Consider the following 15,079-nt stretch of genomic DNA (forward strand, 5'->3'; position numbering starts at 1 on the left):
GCGGGATCGCATCAGAGGCTGAGGGAAGGAGCATTGAGCACTAAGATGTTCAGCCACGACCATCTCGGCATGAGATGAGGGTTCACAAGTATCTAGTCGACCAAGGACACCAGCGCTTCGCGAATCGGTAGATCATAGGCGTCGAGGCAGGCAACACGGATAAAAGCTGTACACAGGAATCCAAAGGAGAGAAGGATTCAGTCAGTATGGGAGATGCGATGCGAGGGGGTGTAGGGCACTCACGCCGACAGAAATGCCGCACAAAGAAAAAAGCCGAGAGGTGAAGATTTGGCGCGGCTATTTGAACAGGCGCGCTCGCATGAACCACAAGTTCGATGTCGACAGTCTCATAATTTTTCGCCTTTTTTGGTCCAGATGCGCTCTATCCCTCTCTCTTCAAAAAAGCGTGCAAGCTGCTTGGCTGTAAGCTGTAGGGCGTGATTGCAGAGTTCGACAAATCCTCCGCAACTTGGATGAACCGAGACAAGCTTGAGTAAATGAGGAAGATTCACATCACGAAATCTGATCGCAAAGACAACGAGACAAACGGAAGAGACGACAAGCAAAATCAACGAGAGGAGTGCGGTACGTGGAGCGAAGGTGAGGGGGTAAACATCAACAAGAGAGAGAAAGAGAGAGAAAGGATCACGGGAGAACAGGCTAAACCTCGGCAGAGAGACCTTGAAACTGAGAGAAGGAACGAGATAAGTGTACACTTGAGGACAATTACAGTCGAAGAGGATGGTGAGGAGAAAGGAGAAGAAACAGCAAACGAGAGTGCGGGCCAGAGAAAGAACTCAAAGCTTCAATCGTCTTCGAGAGATGCGCCGATCGCGCTCAAGCTGGCAATTGCACCGACGACTCCGGTCATGATACCGATGGCGAACGTGGCGGCGTGTGCCGCGAACCGGCGTCGTTTGATCTGCGGTCGGTTCATGTCGCGAGGCGCCACGAGCTCGCGGTCGAGGTCTTGATCCTCGATCTCGATTTCCGAGATCGTGCGCTTTGTCGGCTTCGAAAGCGCGAAAGGAGTCTCGTAATCTTCAGCTATCACGAATCGCTGAGACTGTCAGTTGTCGCAACGCTGAAATCTCCGATTCGCGCTACTTACTCGCATTCGATTGACGAGCTTTGTCGGCGGATCGACCAACAGGACTAGGGCTTCGCGTGGGGCTGGCAGGATAGGCTCTTTCGTTGGAATAGACAGGACTGGGACTTCGAGTCGGGCCGCTCTGGATCGGATCGCTGGTCGTGGGCTCGAGCACGTCCGCCTTCCTTCCGTCTTCTTGAACAGGCGATTCGCTTGAAGACACGTTCGCCCCGACTTGTGAGGAGAGCACGGTCTCTGCTTGTCCGGCCTCCGGTCTGTCTGCCGAGCTACCGTCTCGAGAATCGCAAATGCTCTCGCGGCCGTCTAAGAGGGCTTCGATAGCACTGTAGTTGATCCGTGAAGCGTCCCTTCGAGTAGGCAATTCTATCTCGTACTTCGAGCGAGCGAAAGAATCGGAATGAGATACGTGTTGACAGTCCATGTCGTCGAGTTCGATGTCATCGTGACTGTCGGCTTCAAAGTCGGAGAAGCCGTCCTCCGGGTCTGACTCTCCATTGTCGAAATATTCCGCTTCGAAGTCGCAGTTTTGAGAATTCTCGATATCCTCGTCCCATTCTCCGTCGTCGAAATATTCGGCTTCGTAGTCGTTGACAAGGTGTTTCGGTTGCGGTTGTTCATAGAGCCCATTCGAATGGAGCATAGTATCTTCGTCATTGACCCGGTGGACATGGTCTGCTGCGACGGATGCGATCAATGACACGAAGTCCAACTTTCCGGCTTCGTGTGCGGCCGTAACCAATCTGGAGACGAGAGCGGCGTTTGGAGGGGTCGGTTGTGCCCTGACATCCGCGATGGGAGCCTGGAGAGACTGTGACGAGGTCTCGACGTTGACGGATGCAGCGATCTGAGCGACCTCGAACTCTCGAGATGGAGATGATTGCCCGGCCGTGGGCAGGGTGACATCGGGCGCCGCTTTGGCTTGATCCGCTAACTCGACAAGAAAAGCAGCAGGCGCGTGATCGAGGTTCGCTTCATGATTGACAGCTTGCTTGACATTGGCTTCGTCGGGGCGATTGACGCTTTCGTCTTGCTGGCCATCTGAAGCGCTCGCATCCTCCATAACATCCTCCTCATCCTCCTCGAGCTCTTCATCTTCCTCCTGCTCGCTTTCCTCCTCCTCCTCTTCTTCTTCGTCTTCTTCTTCGTCTTCTTCTTCGTCTTCATCTTCATCTGATTCTGCGTCTTCGTCTTCAGCCTCCAAGGCATCCTCGTCGTCGGAAGAGCAGTTCGAAGGTTCCGGAGAAGGAAGTTGACTCGCTTGCGAGAAGGCATCATCGCTGTCTTCCGGGACAACAGTGCGCTTCAGGAACTCGGCATTGGGGTGTTCCAAGTCAGCGCTAGAGAAAGCTTGGCGAGCGAGAGCTGTAACCCTGTCGTCTTCCTCGAGCGCCTGACGTGAGCTGGGTAACTCGGCGGTTTGAGCTCGTAGAGACCGAGTCGCAAGCTGCTCCGGGCTGACGGGCGAAGGTAGGCGAGACGAGAATTTGGGGCGAAAATCAAAGGAACCGGTCGACAGCTCGCGTTGTTTGTCCTGCGACAGCGCTGAAGCCTCCCAGTAAGAGTGATTGACTGTGCGCTCACTAGTACGAGATGCTTCGTTGGCGAGGGGAGCGGTTCTGCTCGAAGAATCGGATCGTTCGCCAGCCACCGCGACTATCTCGGCGTCGGAAGGATAGCTTGCAAGGAGTTCTTCTTCGGAGAGGCCGTAACCTCGTCTGTGAATCCTCACCCTGCCGCCTGCTCTGAGCTCGGAACACCCATGCGTGACAGACGAGCGTGAAGGTCGCTCGAGGTCCGAGCTCGCAGAGTCGTCGGCCAGGTCTTGGTCGTCGGTTCCAGCTTTCTTGATGTCGGTCAGGGTGCGAGTGCGCACGAGCGTGCTACTGAGCGGTGAGGACTTGATTGTTCCTGGCGAGCTTGACAAGTGTGCGCCGCTCGAACCGAGGTAAGGCACAGTCGCGATCTTGGCAATAAGCACGAGAGGTTCTCCCGAGACTGCAATCATCGGCACATGTGAGTGCCATCAAGCGAGCGCATGTAGACGACGCTCCCAGGGTCGCTACTCACGTCCGTTGTGGCGGGAAGACGAGACGGAGCGGCCAAACATGATGCTATCTCCCGAGCGAATCTGAGCGTCCGGAGACAAGCACAATCAGGGGCTGCCTCAACAGATGCGAGAGCCAGACTGTGCTCGAACATGAGAGCGCACCTCGTGGGCAGCACCGGGCACAAGCTGGACGGATCCGACAAAGGTGCCGTTTGTCGAGCGAGCATCGATCAAGTGCGGGTTGCCATCGCGCCACTCGAGGCGGGCGTGCGAGCTGCTCATGACCTTGGTGCGGTCAGACCTGAAGATCGGGGTGGACGGGTCTCTCGCTTCAAGCTCCTTGTCCTTGGGGCCCCTCCCGATCTCGAGCGAGCCCTGCGCCGAGCTCCATTCTTTGATGGCGGTGTGTGGGGATGTCGTCGTGTCGAACAGGGTGAGGTAGGTCACCTCGCAAGCGAGCGAGGGGTCGGGCATGGCTGCAGTCGAGGTAGGCGGCAGACGCCTCTTTGGAGCGATAAGGGCGCGCAAGTCAGCGCGGAACGGGCGGGTTTCGAGTAACAAGCGAGCTGCAAGTTCCGGTGAGAGTCCCGAGATACGAATCAAGCCAAGTGCAGTGGTGGATTGAGCAAACAGAGGGGGTGGGGAACGGGAGAGACACAGAGAGAGAGAAACTACTGCGTCCGCAAACTAGGCTTCGGCGCTCGATGTGGGGCTCAATCCCACCACTCTGCTCTCTCGTCCGCCTGCTCTCCCGAGGCAGTCCAAGCGTCACGAGCATGCACGTACATCGCATTGATCTCGGAAGGCGCCGCAGTGCGCGAGCAAAACTCACGACGGAATGCCGAGCAGCTGCACATACTGAATTAGCGAGCAGTGACTTGCAAGTGATCTAGCGCCTACAGTCTAAGATGTACAATGCACTCGCTGGAATACGCGGAGAAATGCACGAAAAATGCGACCGACTTTCCGATCGCTGGGCGCAACTCGGAGAACTCGCCCATCTCGCCGTCTTCAAGCTTCTCGGTCGTACAGACGCGCTTGAATGCTGCTCAGAAGATTATCGCGGGCGCCAATCGCTCGTACGGGAGTAGCGATCCCTAGAGCCATCGCGCATCGCTGCGCCAGTTCGGCAACGACATCATCGACTTCGACTTCGACAGACCTCGAGATTGCCGACCCACTGCTCCTATATTTCTCACTCGTTGCGCAACAAAAGATCAAAAAGGATGAGGAGCAGCTCCGGGCGCTCGTGCAGGTGCGCTCCACTCGCTCCCTTAACCCGCTTCCGAACGCTCTCCACTGACCCTCTTTGCTCGTTCACCTCAGATTCGCAAGCTTCACGGCGAGCTACTCGACTACCAACCCCCGATCCGCCTTTTGACCTTGCTCGAATCGATCCGTCAAATCTCGCCGACTTCTTCCTCGAATGCTGAATCGTCCGCATTGGCTCGCTCTTCCGCATTACCAGCATGGCCCTTCAAGCGATCCGCCATGTCCGAGCTCGGACAGGACCTCTTGCCGCAAGAGGTCGAGGAGCGTGACCGCCTGCTCGCGCTCAGCGAGAAGGAGAAGACGACCCAGCTCGTCAAGGTCCTCAAAGCCCACGAGGGTCTTGAAGACCTCGACACTCCCAAGGGCTTCCTCCTAACGGGACCGCCAGGTACTGGAAAGAGGTACGCACGACGGCCAGACTTTCTCGACAACGTACCCCTCCAAGAGGCTGACGTGATCGTTCCTCCAGTCTCTTGATGGACTTGTTCTTCCAATCGTTGCCAGTGCCCCACAAGGTGCGGTATCATTATCACGCGTTCCTGCTTTCCGTGTATCAGTCGGTACGTTGATAATTCAGCAACCTCCTACTGCCAAGTTCATAGGAATGTGAGGTGAATCTTGCTGTCTTGCTTTTCAGGTACATCAAGCGCTCGAGAAGCAACGGCTCGAGAACGAGGAAGAGGAACGTCGTATGAACGAGTTGTACCAGAAAGGAGGCAAAGGTGGCTACCCATGGAGTCGTCGAGAGGAGATGAAGGCGCGTGCGATCAGCAAAGGCTGGCAGTCCGTCTTTGCGGGTGGACGTTCGGCGTCTGATCCCGGACTCAACACGAAAGAGTTTGTGCTCGCGCGCGTCGCGCTCGATCTGATCAAGACCCATGGCTGGTTGCTCGCATTCGACGAAGTGCAACTGGTCGATATTGCTGGAGCGGGACTCGTCAGTCGCGTTCTGAGCTGGTACTGGCGACTCGGTGGAGTGGTTGTGGCGACGAGTAACCGAGTACCCGAAGGTGAGTTTGCTCTTCGGACACGAGCTGACCCAGATTTCGGACTGACCTCGAGATCATTGCAAACGACCAGATCTGTACAAACAAGGGATTCAGCGCTCGACTCTGTCTCCGTTCCTTTCAGCCCTCTCGCATCGATCACCTGTCATTGAGCTCGTATCGCCCAACGACTATCGACTCGTTGCGCGGTCACAGCAACCGCTCACTTCTGCGACTGATGCCGAAACTCCTGGAGAGTTCGGCTCCGAGGACGCCTGGAAGCGGTGGGGAACCCGCTCGCGAGGTTGGTTCGTCAAAGGTGAAGAGCAGGAGTATCAGAACGCGCTCGATTGGGTGATCGGTACAGACCGAGCAGAAGCGCAAGGCGAGAAACGCGAGTTGAGTGTCTACGGGAGGAAGTTGTCGGTACCGTGGGCAAGAGGAGGAGTCGCGAGGTTCACATTCAAAGAATTGTGCGAAAAGGCGCTCGGTCCGGCAGACTACATCACCCTCGGCAGCGAATTCGTGCGCCGAAATCTCGCCCGCTAGATACAACTCGGTGTAGAGCCACTGACTCTTTTGTACCGCAGCATACGATTGTTCTCGACAAGGTCCCAGTCCTCCCATTGTATGCCAAGAACGAAGCTCGGCGCCTCATCACCCTTCTCGATGCTCTGTGTAAGTCAGATTGAGTATTCTGATGGATTGCTAGAGGCTGACAATATTTGCTGTCATAGACGAGACCAAAACACGCTTACTCGCTTTCGCCGAGGTATGTAGGGGAATAAGACAGGCTTGCTCTCCTACTGATGTTCCTTCCCGTTGCAGGCCCCCATCGATGCCCTCTTCTTCCCTGATGCTGTCAAAGCCAAGGCAGTGCCGGTCCGCGGCGAGCTCGATGCCTCAGTTCCGGAACTCGAACCGTCGGGCTCGCAAGCGCCGGGCTCGAGCGGGCCCGTACATGTGCTCGACCCGACGACCTACTCGCTCCCTCTGCACTCGTCCCTCGCACGGTCGACACCAGACAAGTACGCCGGACAAGACGCGTCTGGCGAGGTGATCGATTCGTTGACCGAAGAGATGCTTGGAGATGTCGCACAAGATCTCGAAGCTCCCTACCGACCCAACATCTCGAGCTACGACGAGAGTGAAGGAGTCAAGGCGTACGAGCGGGATCAAGCTCGACTTGTGGAACGGAAAAAGAATCTGAGCCTCGAACAGAGGAGAGCAGCGCAAGCGGCAGAACGGAGACCTCAACCAATCCATCCGAGTGCCGCAACTCCGAGCTTCCAGAGTTTGGCGATCTTCACAGGTACGACTCGCTCTATCAACTCGGTTGACTAGTCTTCTGAGCGAGACTGTTGATCGATTTGGGGTCTCGCAGGTGAAGAAGAACGCTTTGCGTTCAAGCGGGCCGTGTCCCGATTGTTCGAGATGAACTCGCCGGAATACCTCGTGACGGCGGTCCACACTCCGCTACCCTCGGCAGTTCGCAGTTGGGAGCGGACACATGATCAAAGTTTCTCTACTCCGGCGTCGGCATCAACTCCCGCTCGACACTCAATGGGAGAGGCCGTTGATTTACCAAGCGGAGAAGACAGCAAATTGAGCGGCGTTCTCGAACCCTCCGACCTGCGAGCTCGATGGCCTGATGGGATGCCAAAAGGGCAGAGAGAAATCGATATCAGGAAAGGGGACAAACCAGTCCTCTCCGAGAACCACGTCTGGGGCGTGCGAGAGGATTGGGGGAAGAAAGCGGGCAAATGGGGCAAAGGAGCGGCAGCCTACGACGACAAATAGAAAATAAAAGGCTTCAGAGCGGGGTGTACCTGAAAGAACGGATGTCAAAGTGGGCGTCCTGTCGAGGGGGTCCAGCACTCCAACCAGGATTCTGTTCAATCATCTTTCGAACGTCAGCATGCGGATCATAGCAGGATAAGATCTGAAACACCACTTACGCCATTCGACCAGCTAAGGCGGCAGATATTGTTTCTCTCATCAGTTGGGCATCGAAACAAAGATTCGCCAAAAGGGTAGACGCTCACTTGTTGTACATGATTCGGCTGGCCGAAGGCGGTACGTTTTTGGTCAAAGTGGTCTGCAATCTGCCGTCGACCCAGAATTTGGTTGCGCTCGGACTCCACTGCATTGTGTACTATTGAATCCACGCCAGCGACCTGTCAGTCGGACGTCGCCTTTGCTTTCGGAGCACTGATTGTGCACGAACGTTGTGGAAGCCTGCCGTAGGGTCAAACCCAAAGCTCTTCGCGACCGTGGTCGGAGCTTGACCTTCGACAAGAGCTTGGTTCGTGAATTGCGCTCCTGGATTGACTAGATCTTGATATCCTTCGGTATAGTACGATGAGAGGAGTTCGATGTCGGTTTCAACCTGGTCATCGCGATAGAAGAAGATACCTCTGAACCATCGAACATGGCGGGTTCAGACTGGAACTTGCATCCCACTCTCGAAAGGTCAAAGGACGTACTGGCAGACATCTTTGACCGGAGTAGCTCGGGCAATCGTCTCGAGCGTACCGTAGGTGAAGTACTCCGTAGACTCGATCTGCGAAGCCGAGACAGTGTCGCTTGGACGCTGTTGCCCGAGAACCGAAAGTCGCAGGGCACCATCGACAATTTGAACGTTTGTCTTGTCGAAGCGCCGAGGGACGGTCTTGCCCTCAACACCACCGACCGTGTAGTTACCAATGTTGTACCCTCTTTGCTTGATCCATTCTTCGACACCAATGCCTCGGTTGGGCCTGTAGGTCGAAAAGTCGATCGAGTGGCCCTGAACGGTACGGGAGCTCGTCCGGGCGCTCACGAACGAGACTGTCGCGAAGAGTCCAAAGAGAAAGGCAGAGCGAAACGACATTGACTGCGCACTGAACAGCGCCGTCGACGGGATGGAAACAAAAAGTGAAAAGGCTCTTGGAGTCTTGGACCGTTTTCTGCACCTCCTGCACCGAGCGCCATGCAGTCAAAGAGGACAGCGCTGGGGACTTTGCGCCGTGGCAGGAAACCGAGCATGGGGCGGTCAATGCGCTGGATTCAGACCTTGAGAGTCTCGTGCGCCTGTTCCTGTCCCGTGCATTCTCGAGAGATGGGGCCTGCGTCGGTCTTGGCAACCAACCTCTTGGGATCGCTGCACGCATGACGTGATTCGCATCCCTCACGGACAGCTTACGACGCTCGAGTCTCCTGAGGCACAGAAGGGACTCCCAAACGTAGATTAGAAAGGTGTAACTGCATGACGGCTAACCAAAGAAGCAAGAAACTGAGACGGATTTACTAAAGATGCACTATTTTCTGGACGGTGAGAGGGTTTCTAAGTAGCGAGGGAGGACAAATACGAAATGTATACAGAAGGGCTATCGTTTGAACGATTGCATGAGCAAGCCTCTATTTCTTTTGCACCTTGGCAGATCGCGCCATGTCGTCGATGGCGTCGAGGATCGTACTTCCAGACCAGGCCTGGGTACGGCAACTGTCGTGGCAGTACCCTCCGTTCTCGTTCGTGAGTTCGGGCAGGCCGGCCCAGACATCCGACTGGATGTGCGCACGGTGACGCGACAGGATCGAGTAGACGTGGTGGAAAGTTGAGTTGGCATCCTTTGTTATAGTGATGGAGCGAATGTCAGTAAATCGGGACGTCTGATCTCGATTGTGTGATATGCTGCTCACCTTCTTGCCTTCGCCAGCTTCGAGATCAAAGATGATGTAAGCACGAAGGAAGTAACCTGAGAGCATCGATAGCACGCATAGATGAGTTTCGTTTTCGCACTGCGGTGGGCCGAAAAAGGACAGAGAGGAGAGAGACCTACCGATAGGCCAGACCCATTCAGGACCTTGGTGGTAGTTGCGACCCTTGGCGATATGGATGTCGTCCGAGTCGTTCGAGTTGTCGTAGTATCCGCGGTAGTCGGGATCAGCCGCGTCGAGGGTCTTGACTCCGAGTGGCCCGACAATGTTGGCTTCCGCGATCGCGAGCGCCTCCAAAGCGTACTTGGGAGTGAACAGCTCGGGCGCGACGGTCATCGCAATCGGGAAATTGCCTCGGAGCTGGTAGTCGGCACGAGCACGTTCGGCAGGAGTACCGTGCACATCCTTGTAGATTCCACGGCGTCCGATGAGGGAAGCGTCGATGTCGAAGTCGGAGTCCTTCTTGGGATCTGTGCCAATGATACGAGAGATCAGCCTAACGAAAACAGAATAAGCCTGAATGTGAATCGCTTACCACTTGGAACGTAGTAGAGGCGTTCAAACGACTTCTGAATGAGGCTGTCCCACTCCTTGTAGGTGACGAGACGCTCCTTGCCATCAACTTTTGGAAACACCGAGCGTCAGCTTCAAGATCTAATGAGACTCGGGTAACACCGCCCTAGCTTACTCGTGGCCTTGACTCCCTTGTGAGGGAATTGGCCCTTGGCGGACAAGTCGGCAACCCAGCGCAAGGCGGACTTGACGAGACCAGTGATCTCGACCGGGGCTCCATCGCGAGGAGTTCCGGGAAGTCCTTTGCTACCTGCTTTCTCGCTCTCACCCTGAATTCGATGTCAACACAAAGTCAGCTTGCAGTAATTTTCGAGAAGGAAAACTGGGATGACGGACCATCTTGTCCTGCCAGGTACCACAGTTCTTCTCGTTGCCACCGTAGATGATGCCGGTCTTCCAGTCAACGTCAATGTCGATGTTGAATCCTTTGTCCGACATTTGCGAATCGAGGTTCGGACCGGCGTTGTACTCGCGGAAGTGAATCCCGCTCGCGTGTCGTTGGAGGATCTCTTGGATGACGTCGGCGACCGAGCTTTCGGTTGCGTACGCTCGCTCGTCGTCGTAGGGAACCCAAGCGTCGTCGAGGGGGAAACGACGCTTGCACGTATCCTTGAGGAGGTCGAGTCCATTCGGAGCCATCGTAACATAGTCCTGAATGTTTTGGAGCATGAACCAAGGGCTGTCGCGAGAGTTGTATCGAGGAGTACGACCCGAGTCCTGCATGCCGGAGGTTCTCACATCAGTAACGTGGTAGACTGACTGACAACGCGGAACAGGTTTGTCTTACAAGAAGATTCGGAATGAGTCCGTGCTTGAGAACCGAACAGAACGCGAGGATGTGGTCTCGGGCTGCAGCAAATTGTCCCGTAACGAGGAAGAGACCACGAAGCGAGATGAACACATCACGTCCCCAAGTGCGGGCCCACTGCGTCGACCAAAGTAACGTCAGCGACATTTCGTGGCTCAGATAATTCGAGTGGAAGCTACTCACACCCGCAGTGAAGTGAGGCAATCCGGCCGCCAAACTCGGGACAGTCTTGTGCGCATCAAGACTCGCACTCTTGACCTGACCGTACATCTGCACGCTCGTGAGCGCGAGAGCGTGCGTGAACGAGGTACCTTGTCGCACGAGCGGAGCGCACTGGCTCAGAGCTTGATCACGGGCAGCTTTGAAGGCAACGTTGACCACGAGGGCAAAGTACTTGGGTCGAAGGAACGGAGGAACGTGACGCTTGATGAGGTCGAAACGGCTCTTGAACCATGCTGCGGGCTTGCTCAGTGCAGGGAAGACATCGATTTGCCTGTAATCATGAGCGAGTTTAGCGCACAGTTCCAGTCCCTGAGCGAGAGGTGGATGATCTCACTTTTCGAGACGGTTAACAACGTAATCCATCGCCCAGGGTCCATCGCGAAGGTGCGAGCAGAGAGGGTGACCGAGATCGTTCTTCTCCATCACGTGACGTGCGTGAGGCATCCATCCCTGAAGTCCACAGTACACGAGGGGTCCAAGACCGGGAACGTCGTAAGTTCCGTCACCGCCAACTGTGAGTCCATAGATATTGTCAGCGTCAATGCATGAATCACAGAGTATCGGGACCGGCAGAAATGTACCTGCATCCCGTTCTTCGCCGTCTGCTCGGTAGAGCACCACGTTCAGCTCAACCATACCGAGCTCGGCGAATGCCTCTTTGGCAGCCTTGGCGCAAGTTTCGTCCAAATCGGCAGGAAGCTCGTCCATCCAGGTCGCAAAGACCATGATGGATCCTCGTGGGAACTCGTCCGGGACCGAGATCGAAGAGAACGATTGACCCGTCGATTCGTCCTTCTCGAAGGAAGAAGGAGCAGTCGCGATAGGTTCGACAGTGGCATCGAGTCCTCGGAGGGTCGATTCGGTGTCGCGGTTCGAGGACGATTTGATCGTAACTGACGATCCTGCGATGAATTTGACTCGAGTGCCGTCAAGACGGATATTGGGAGCTAATCGCGATACTCGTCAGCTTCTGAACTTTCAGCTGAAGAGTGCGTCTTGGGCACGAGCTCACCATCTCCCTTGGACTTGCCACCTCCCGACGAGAAAGCAGTACGAGCGACGAGCAAGTAGCCCTTGTGAGTGACAGGGTTGACGCGGTGAGCAGTAATGTACTGTATATGCCGCAACGGAGGGCGTCAGCAGCTCCTTTTCTTCTGCATGTGACCGTGGATGAATTCGCTCACCTCCCCCTCTTGAGAGAAGTGACCTTCGACGGCCTCGTCGAGAACCAATTCGGTGTGAAGGTGGTTCAGCAGCCTCTTGACTCCTCCAATGCCCGCCTCGACATCCGTGATCTCGTACTTTCTCGTCTCGCTGACCACGTCGAGCAATTTCGGGTACAAATCGTCAAAGCCTCGGTTCGAACCGACTGCGGCACGCGCGAACGTGACGAGCGATCCGGTCGGGAGAGCGTCTTCGGCTGTGCGCTTCGACAAGGGCGACTCGTTGTCGTGAGTGCAATCCATCAGGAACGCGTGCGGGTTCGATCCGGCGTGGGGAATGACTTTGGCATTGCGCTTCTCGCCGTTGAACGTGACCGTCGCTTGCTCTGACAAGCAGTCGGTGTCCATCGAGCCTGCATTTTGATCCTCCCGCAGTCAGACAAAAACAACCCGACAGTCAGATAGGCTTGAGCACTGGAACATACCAATAGGTTTGCCTAGACCGAAGCCATAGAGGAGACCACTCTCTTCCTTGGGACTGTTCGAGTCTAATAGGACAAAGCATTTGAGCGTCAACGCATGTGGGGGCAACGGGTATAGATGGCAACGAAAGAAGCGTACTCATCGCTTCGCGAATCAAGCTGTTGATACCGAGTCGGCAGACAAAGAGCATATCCAACTCTTGACTACCGGTGAACAGCTCTGCACACACGTACAGGTTTGGGTTGATTTTCCTCGCCTTGTCGAGCAAGTATTCGCCAACCCAGATCGGTGTCGAGTGCGAGTTGTCGAGTCGGAACCCGTCAAACATGCCCGCGAGCTGTTCGACGTATTCGGTCATGTGCTTCCACAACCACGGGTTGTCCTGCGGAGATTGTCCGAAGCGCAATTTGACGCAGTCGCCCCAGACGATCAGGTCACGACGGATGTATGTGCGAGACTTGGGCGACGCAAAGTCGAGGAGAGGATCGGCGTCCCAGATCCAGCCGTTGTTCGCGAGCGCGAGATAGTCTTGGCTGTGCTTCGAGGTGGTCGAGTTCTTCGGGAGACGAGTGAAGAGTGACTCGACGAGAGGGTTCCTATCGAGTACGAAATCTATCATCAGTACGTAGATTCGACGAGATTGCGCTAAGAGAGGACTCACTTGGCCGTAATCTCTCCCTTGCGCGGACCGTGCTCTTCGAGCCTCGTGTACTTGATGCGACCGCTCGTGTTGTCGAGGATCGCCTTCTTGTCCTCATCGAACTGCTTGTATCGATCGACGTTGAGCACGTCCTCGAGTTTCGCGAACGTCTCGGTCGCGCGTGCAGCCGATTCGGCGGAAGGAGCAACTCCGATCAGGGCAGCGACGAACGTAACCGCTTTTGACCAGTCGGGTTCCGCGTGGAAGCGCTTGCCGAGCAAGTTCCAGTCGCTCGCAAGGCACTCTTGAGCGTACGCCTGAGCTTGTTCTTCGATCGACTTGGTCGCGAGCCCCGAGTCAGTCTTGGACGCCGATTTTGCTCCAGCTTTCGACCATGCAGCCTCGAAAGACTTCTTGTGCGAAGCTACGTCGAGCACGTAGAACTCGTACAACTTGAGCGCTGGGAGGAGGGTGTTTTCGATGTGGGCCATGATCTTGTCGAGATCGGCCGTCGACGTGAGAGTCGTGGGCAGACCGAGCGATTCAAGCGAGCCAGAAAGCTTGATGAACGCATCGTCGAGCTCGACAGCACCAGCGAGATGAGGGGACGATGCGACCGAGTAACCTGGTGAAAAGATCATGAGCGCGAGTCAGCGGCCTGCCGGTTACAGATGTTGCGGTTCCAAAGTAACGATGGGCTTACCAGCTTCGGGGTGCTCCTCGAGCCATTTCGAGTTGTGCGCGGTGTGGTTCAGGACGACGTCGATCATGCCGAGCATGCCCCAATCCTCTCGGATAGTTTTCAGGATCTGGCGCATCTTTTTCGTCTTTTCCTGTTGGTTGCCTTTCACCTTGTCTTCAAAGAGGTCGTCCGAGAATTCGAGCTGCTCGTAGATCGAGTAGGGCGAGTTGCTCTCACCGCGCTGCTGGAGCGGAGTGTAGTGGATCATGTTGTAGCCGCGCTCTCGCATGATGTCGAGATGAGGGGCCCACTGCTCGAGCGTGCCCATCCACTTGGCGATGACACTCTGAATGACGAGACCATCGAGCGGCAGTGCGACGTCTTTCCCCTTTTGGATCGCTCCGCCCGTACCGACGGGCAGGACCGAGTGCGATTCGGGATCGAGGATGCGCGCGCGTGCCGGGACTGTCAGTATCGGGTCGACAGAGAAGTACCCAGGCTTGGAGCGCGTGCGAGCCTCGCCTGCGAGATGCGAGTCGTGTTCGACAAAGTAGACAAACGATCCAGCCGAAGTGATCTGTCGCGCAGGCGCGAGACACGTCAGGAGCCGTCGTCAATGGAATGTACTTGAACCCGAAAGACGTACGGGCAGGTCAATCTCGAAAGGCTTGCTGAAATCTTGAGGGAGTCTGTGCGCAAAATGACGGTGTCGTCAGATTCCCGAGGTTTCTCTGCTCTCAACCTGAAAGAGGGCCACACACCTGACTTGGGACCACTTCTCGCGCTCGAACGGGGTGCCATCGAGAGGGAAATTGGTGTGCAGGACACCGTTGCGACTGGCGGCCGTGCCAGCATCGATCGTGATGCGGAGGACGTACGGGGTCGTCGGAGGCGGCAATCGCAAGAGCTAGCGATGGGATACGAGGGTCAGCGAGCGTCGAATGCAGCCCAGCGCGAAGAATGCGGCGCCCGATGCAATCAACGATGGGCATCGACCGAAATCCGTGGGGATCCGCATCGCGCGAGTGCGAGGCGGGGCGGGGCCAGGCAAGGACGGGTGGACAGATAGGAAAGACCAACTGACCGTCTTGGCTTGGTTGGGCGAGCCGTCGTCCTCGAGAGTGACATTGTACACGACGAGTTGCGAGCGAGGTGCGGTCGAATTCATGACGTTCTTGGCCGCGGCGGTTTTGGACGCCGGGGCAGGCTCCTGGCGCTGCTTGAGCGCAGCCGGCATGGATAAAAGAGAGGGTATATTTGAGTGGGGACGAGTGAAAGGGAAAGGAGTGACAACGAGCGCAGGCGAGAGGCAGGAAGAGAGGTTGCGAGGAGAATGGGCCGGCGTCTGACCGCGTCACTCGGTGTCAAACTTGACAGGGGAGAAATTATATTT

At 56.0% G+C, this 15,079-nt stretch overlaps 4 protein-coding genes across 4 annotated transcripts; 1 reads left to right on the forward strand and 3 right to left on the reverse strand.

The window, feature by feature from the left end:
• Positions 1-805: 805 nt before the first annotated feature.
• On the reverse strand, positions 806-3,632 carry JCM15063_003593 (FHA domain-containing protein; the record flags this gene model as incomplete). Its single annotated transcript, XM_076675514.1, has 4 exons — positions 806-1,047; positions 1,112-3,106; positions 3,179-3,239; positions 3,321-3,632. 4 exons carry the CDS (start codon positions 3,630-3,632, stop codon positions 806-808), a joined length of 2,610 nt encoding a protein of 869 aa, XP_076537598.1.
• Positions 3,633-4,200: 568 nt separating this feature from the next.
• On the forward strand, positions 4,201-7,216 carry JCM15063_003594 (uncharacterized protein; the record flags this gene model as incomplete). Its single annotated transcript, XM_076675515.1, has 9 exons — positions 4,201-4,413; positions 4,485-4,831; positions 4,900-4,990; positions 5,068-5,440; positions 5,511-5,941; positions 6,007-6,094; positions 6,154-6,188; positions 6,245-6,728; positions 6,801-7,216. The coding sequence occupies 9 exons, from the start codon at positions 4,201-4,203 to the stop codon at positions 7,214-7,216; spliced, it is 2,478 nt and encodes an 825-aa protein (XP_076537599.1).
• A 13-nt stretch (positions 7,217-7,229) lies between these two features.
• Positions 7,230-8,288, reverse strand: JCM15063_003595 (glycoside hydrolase family 16 protein; the record flags this gene model as incomplete). The annotated part of the gene is made up of 5 exons (XM_076675516.1): positions 7,230-7,307; positions 7,375-7,387; positions 7,462-7,571; positions 7,644-7,833; positions 7,903-8,288. The coding sequence occupies 5 exons, from the start codon at positions 8,286-8,288 to the stop codon at positions 7,230-7,232; spliced, it is 777 nt and encodes a 258-aa protein (XP_076537600.1).
• Positions 8,289-8,815: 527 nt separating this feature from the next.
• On the reverse strand, positions 8,816-14,923 carry GDB1 (bifunctional 4-alpha-glucanotransferase/amylo-alpha-1,6-glucosidase; the record flags this gene model as incomplete). The annotated part of the gene is made up of 19 exons (XM_076675517.1): positions 8,816-9,025; positions 9,098-9,153; positions 9,238-9,585; positions 9,651-9,737; positions 9,804-9,957; positions 10,025-10,405; positions 10,476-10,613; positions 10,680-10,989; positions 11,053-11,230; positions 11,300-11,665; positions 11,731-11,830; positions 11,903-12,294; positions 12,367-12,429; positions 12,503-12,960; positions 13,026-13,629; positions 13,708-14,263; positions 14,333-14,375; positions 14,448-14,593; positions 14,771-14,923. 19 exons carry the CDS (start codon positions 14,921-14,923, stop codon positions 8,816-8,818), a joined length of 4,743 nt encoding a protein of 1,580 aa, XP_076537601.1.
• Positions 14,924-15,079: the final 156 nt, after the last annotated feature.

Source organism: Sporobolomyces koalae (genome assembly GCF_050403365.1).
Source record: "Sporobolomyces koalae JCM15063 DNA, S_koalae_JCM15063T_v1_ctg1, whole genome shotgun sequence".
Lineage (NCBI taxonomy): Eukaryota > Fungi > Basidiomycota > Microbotryomycetes > Sporidiobolales > Sporidiobolaceae > Sporobolomyces > Sporobolomyces koalae.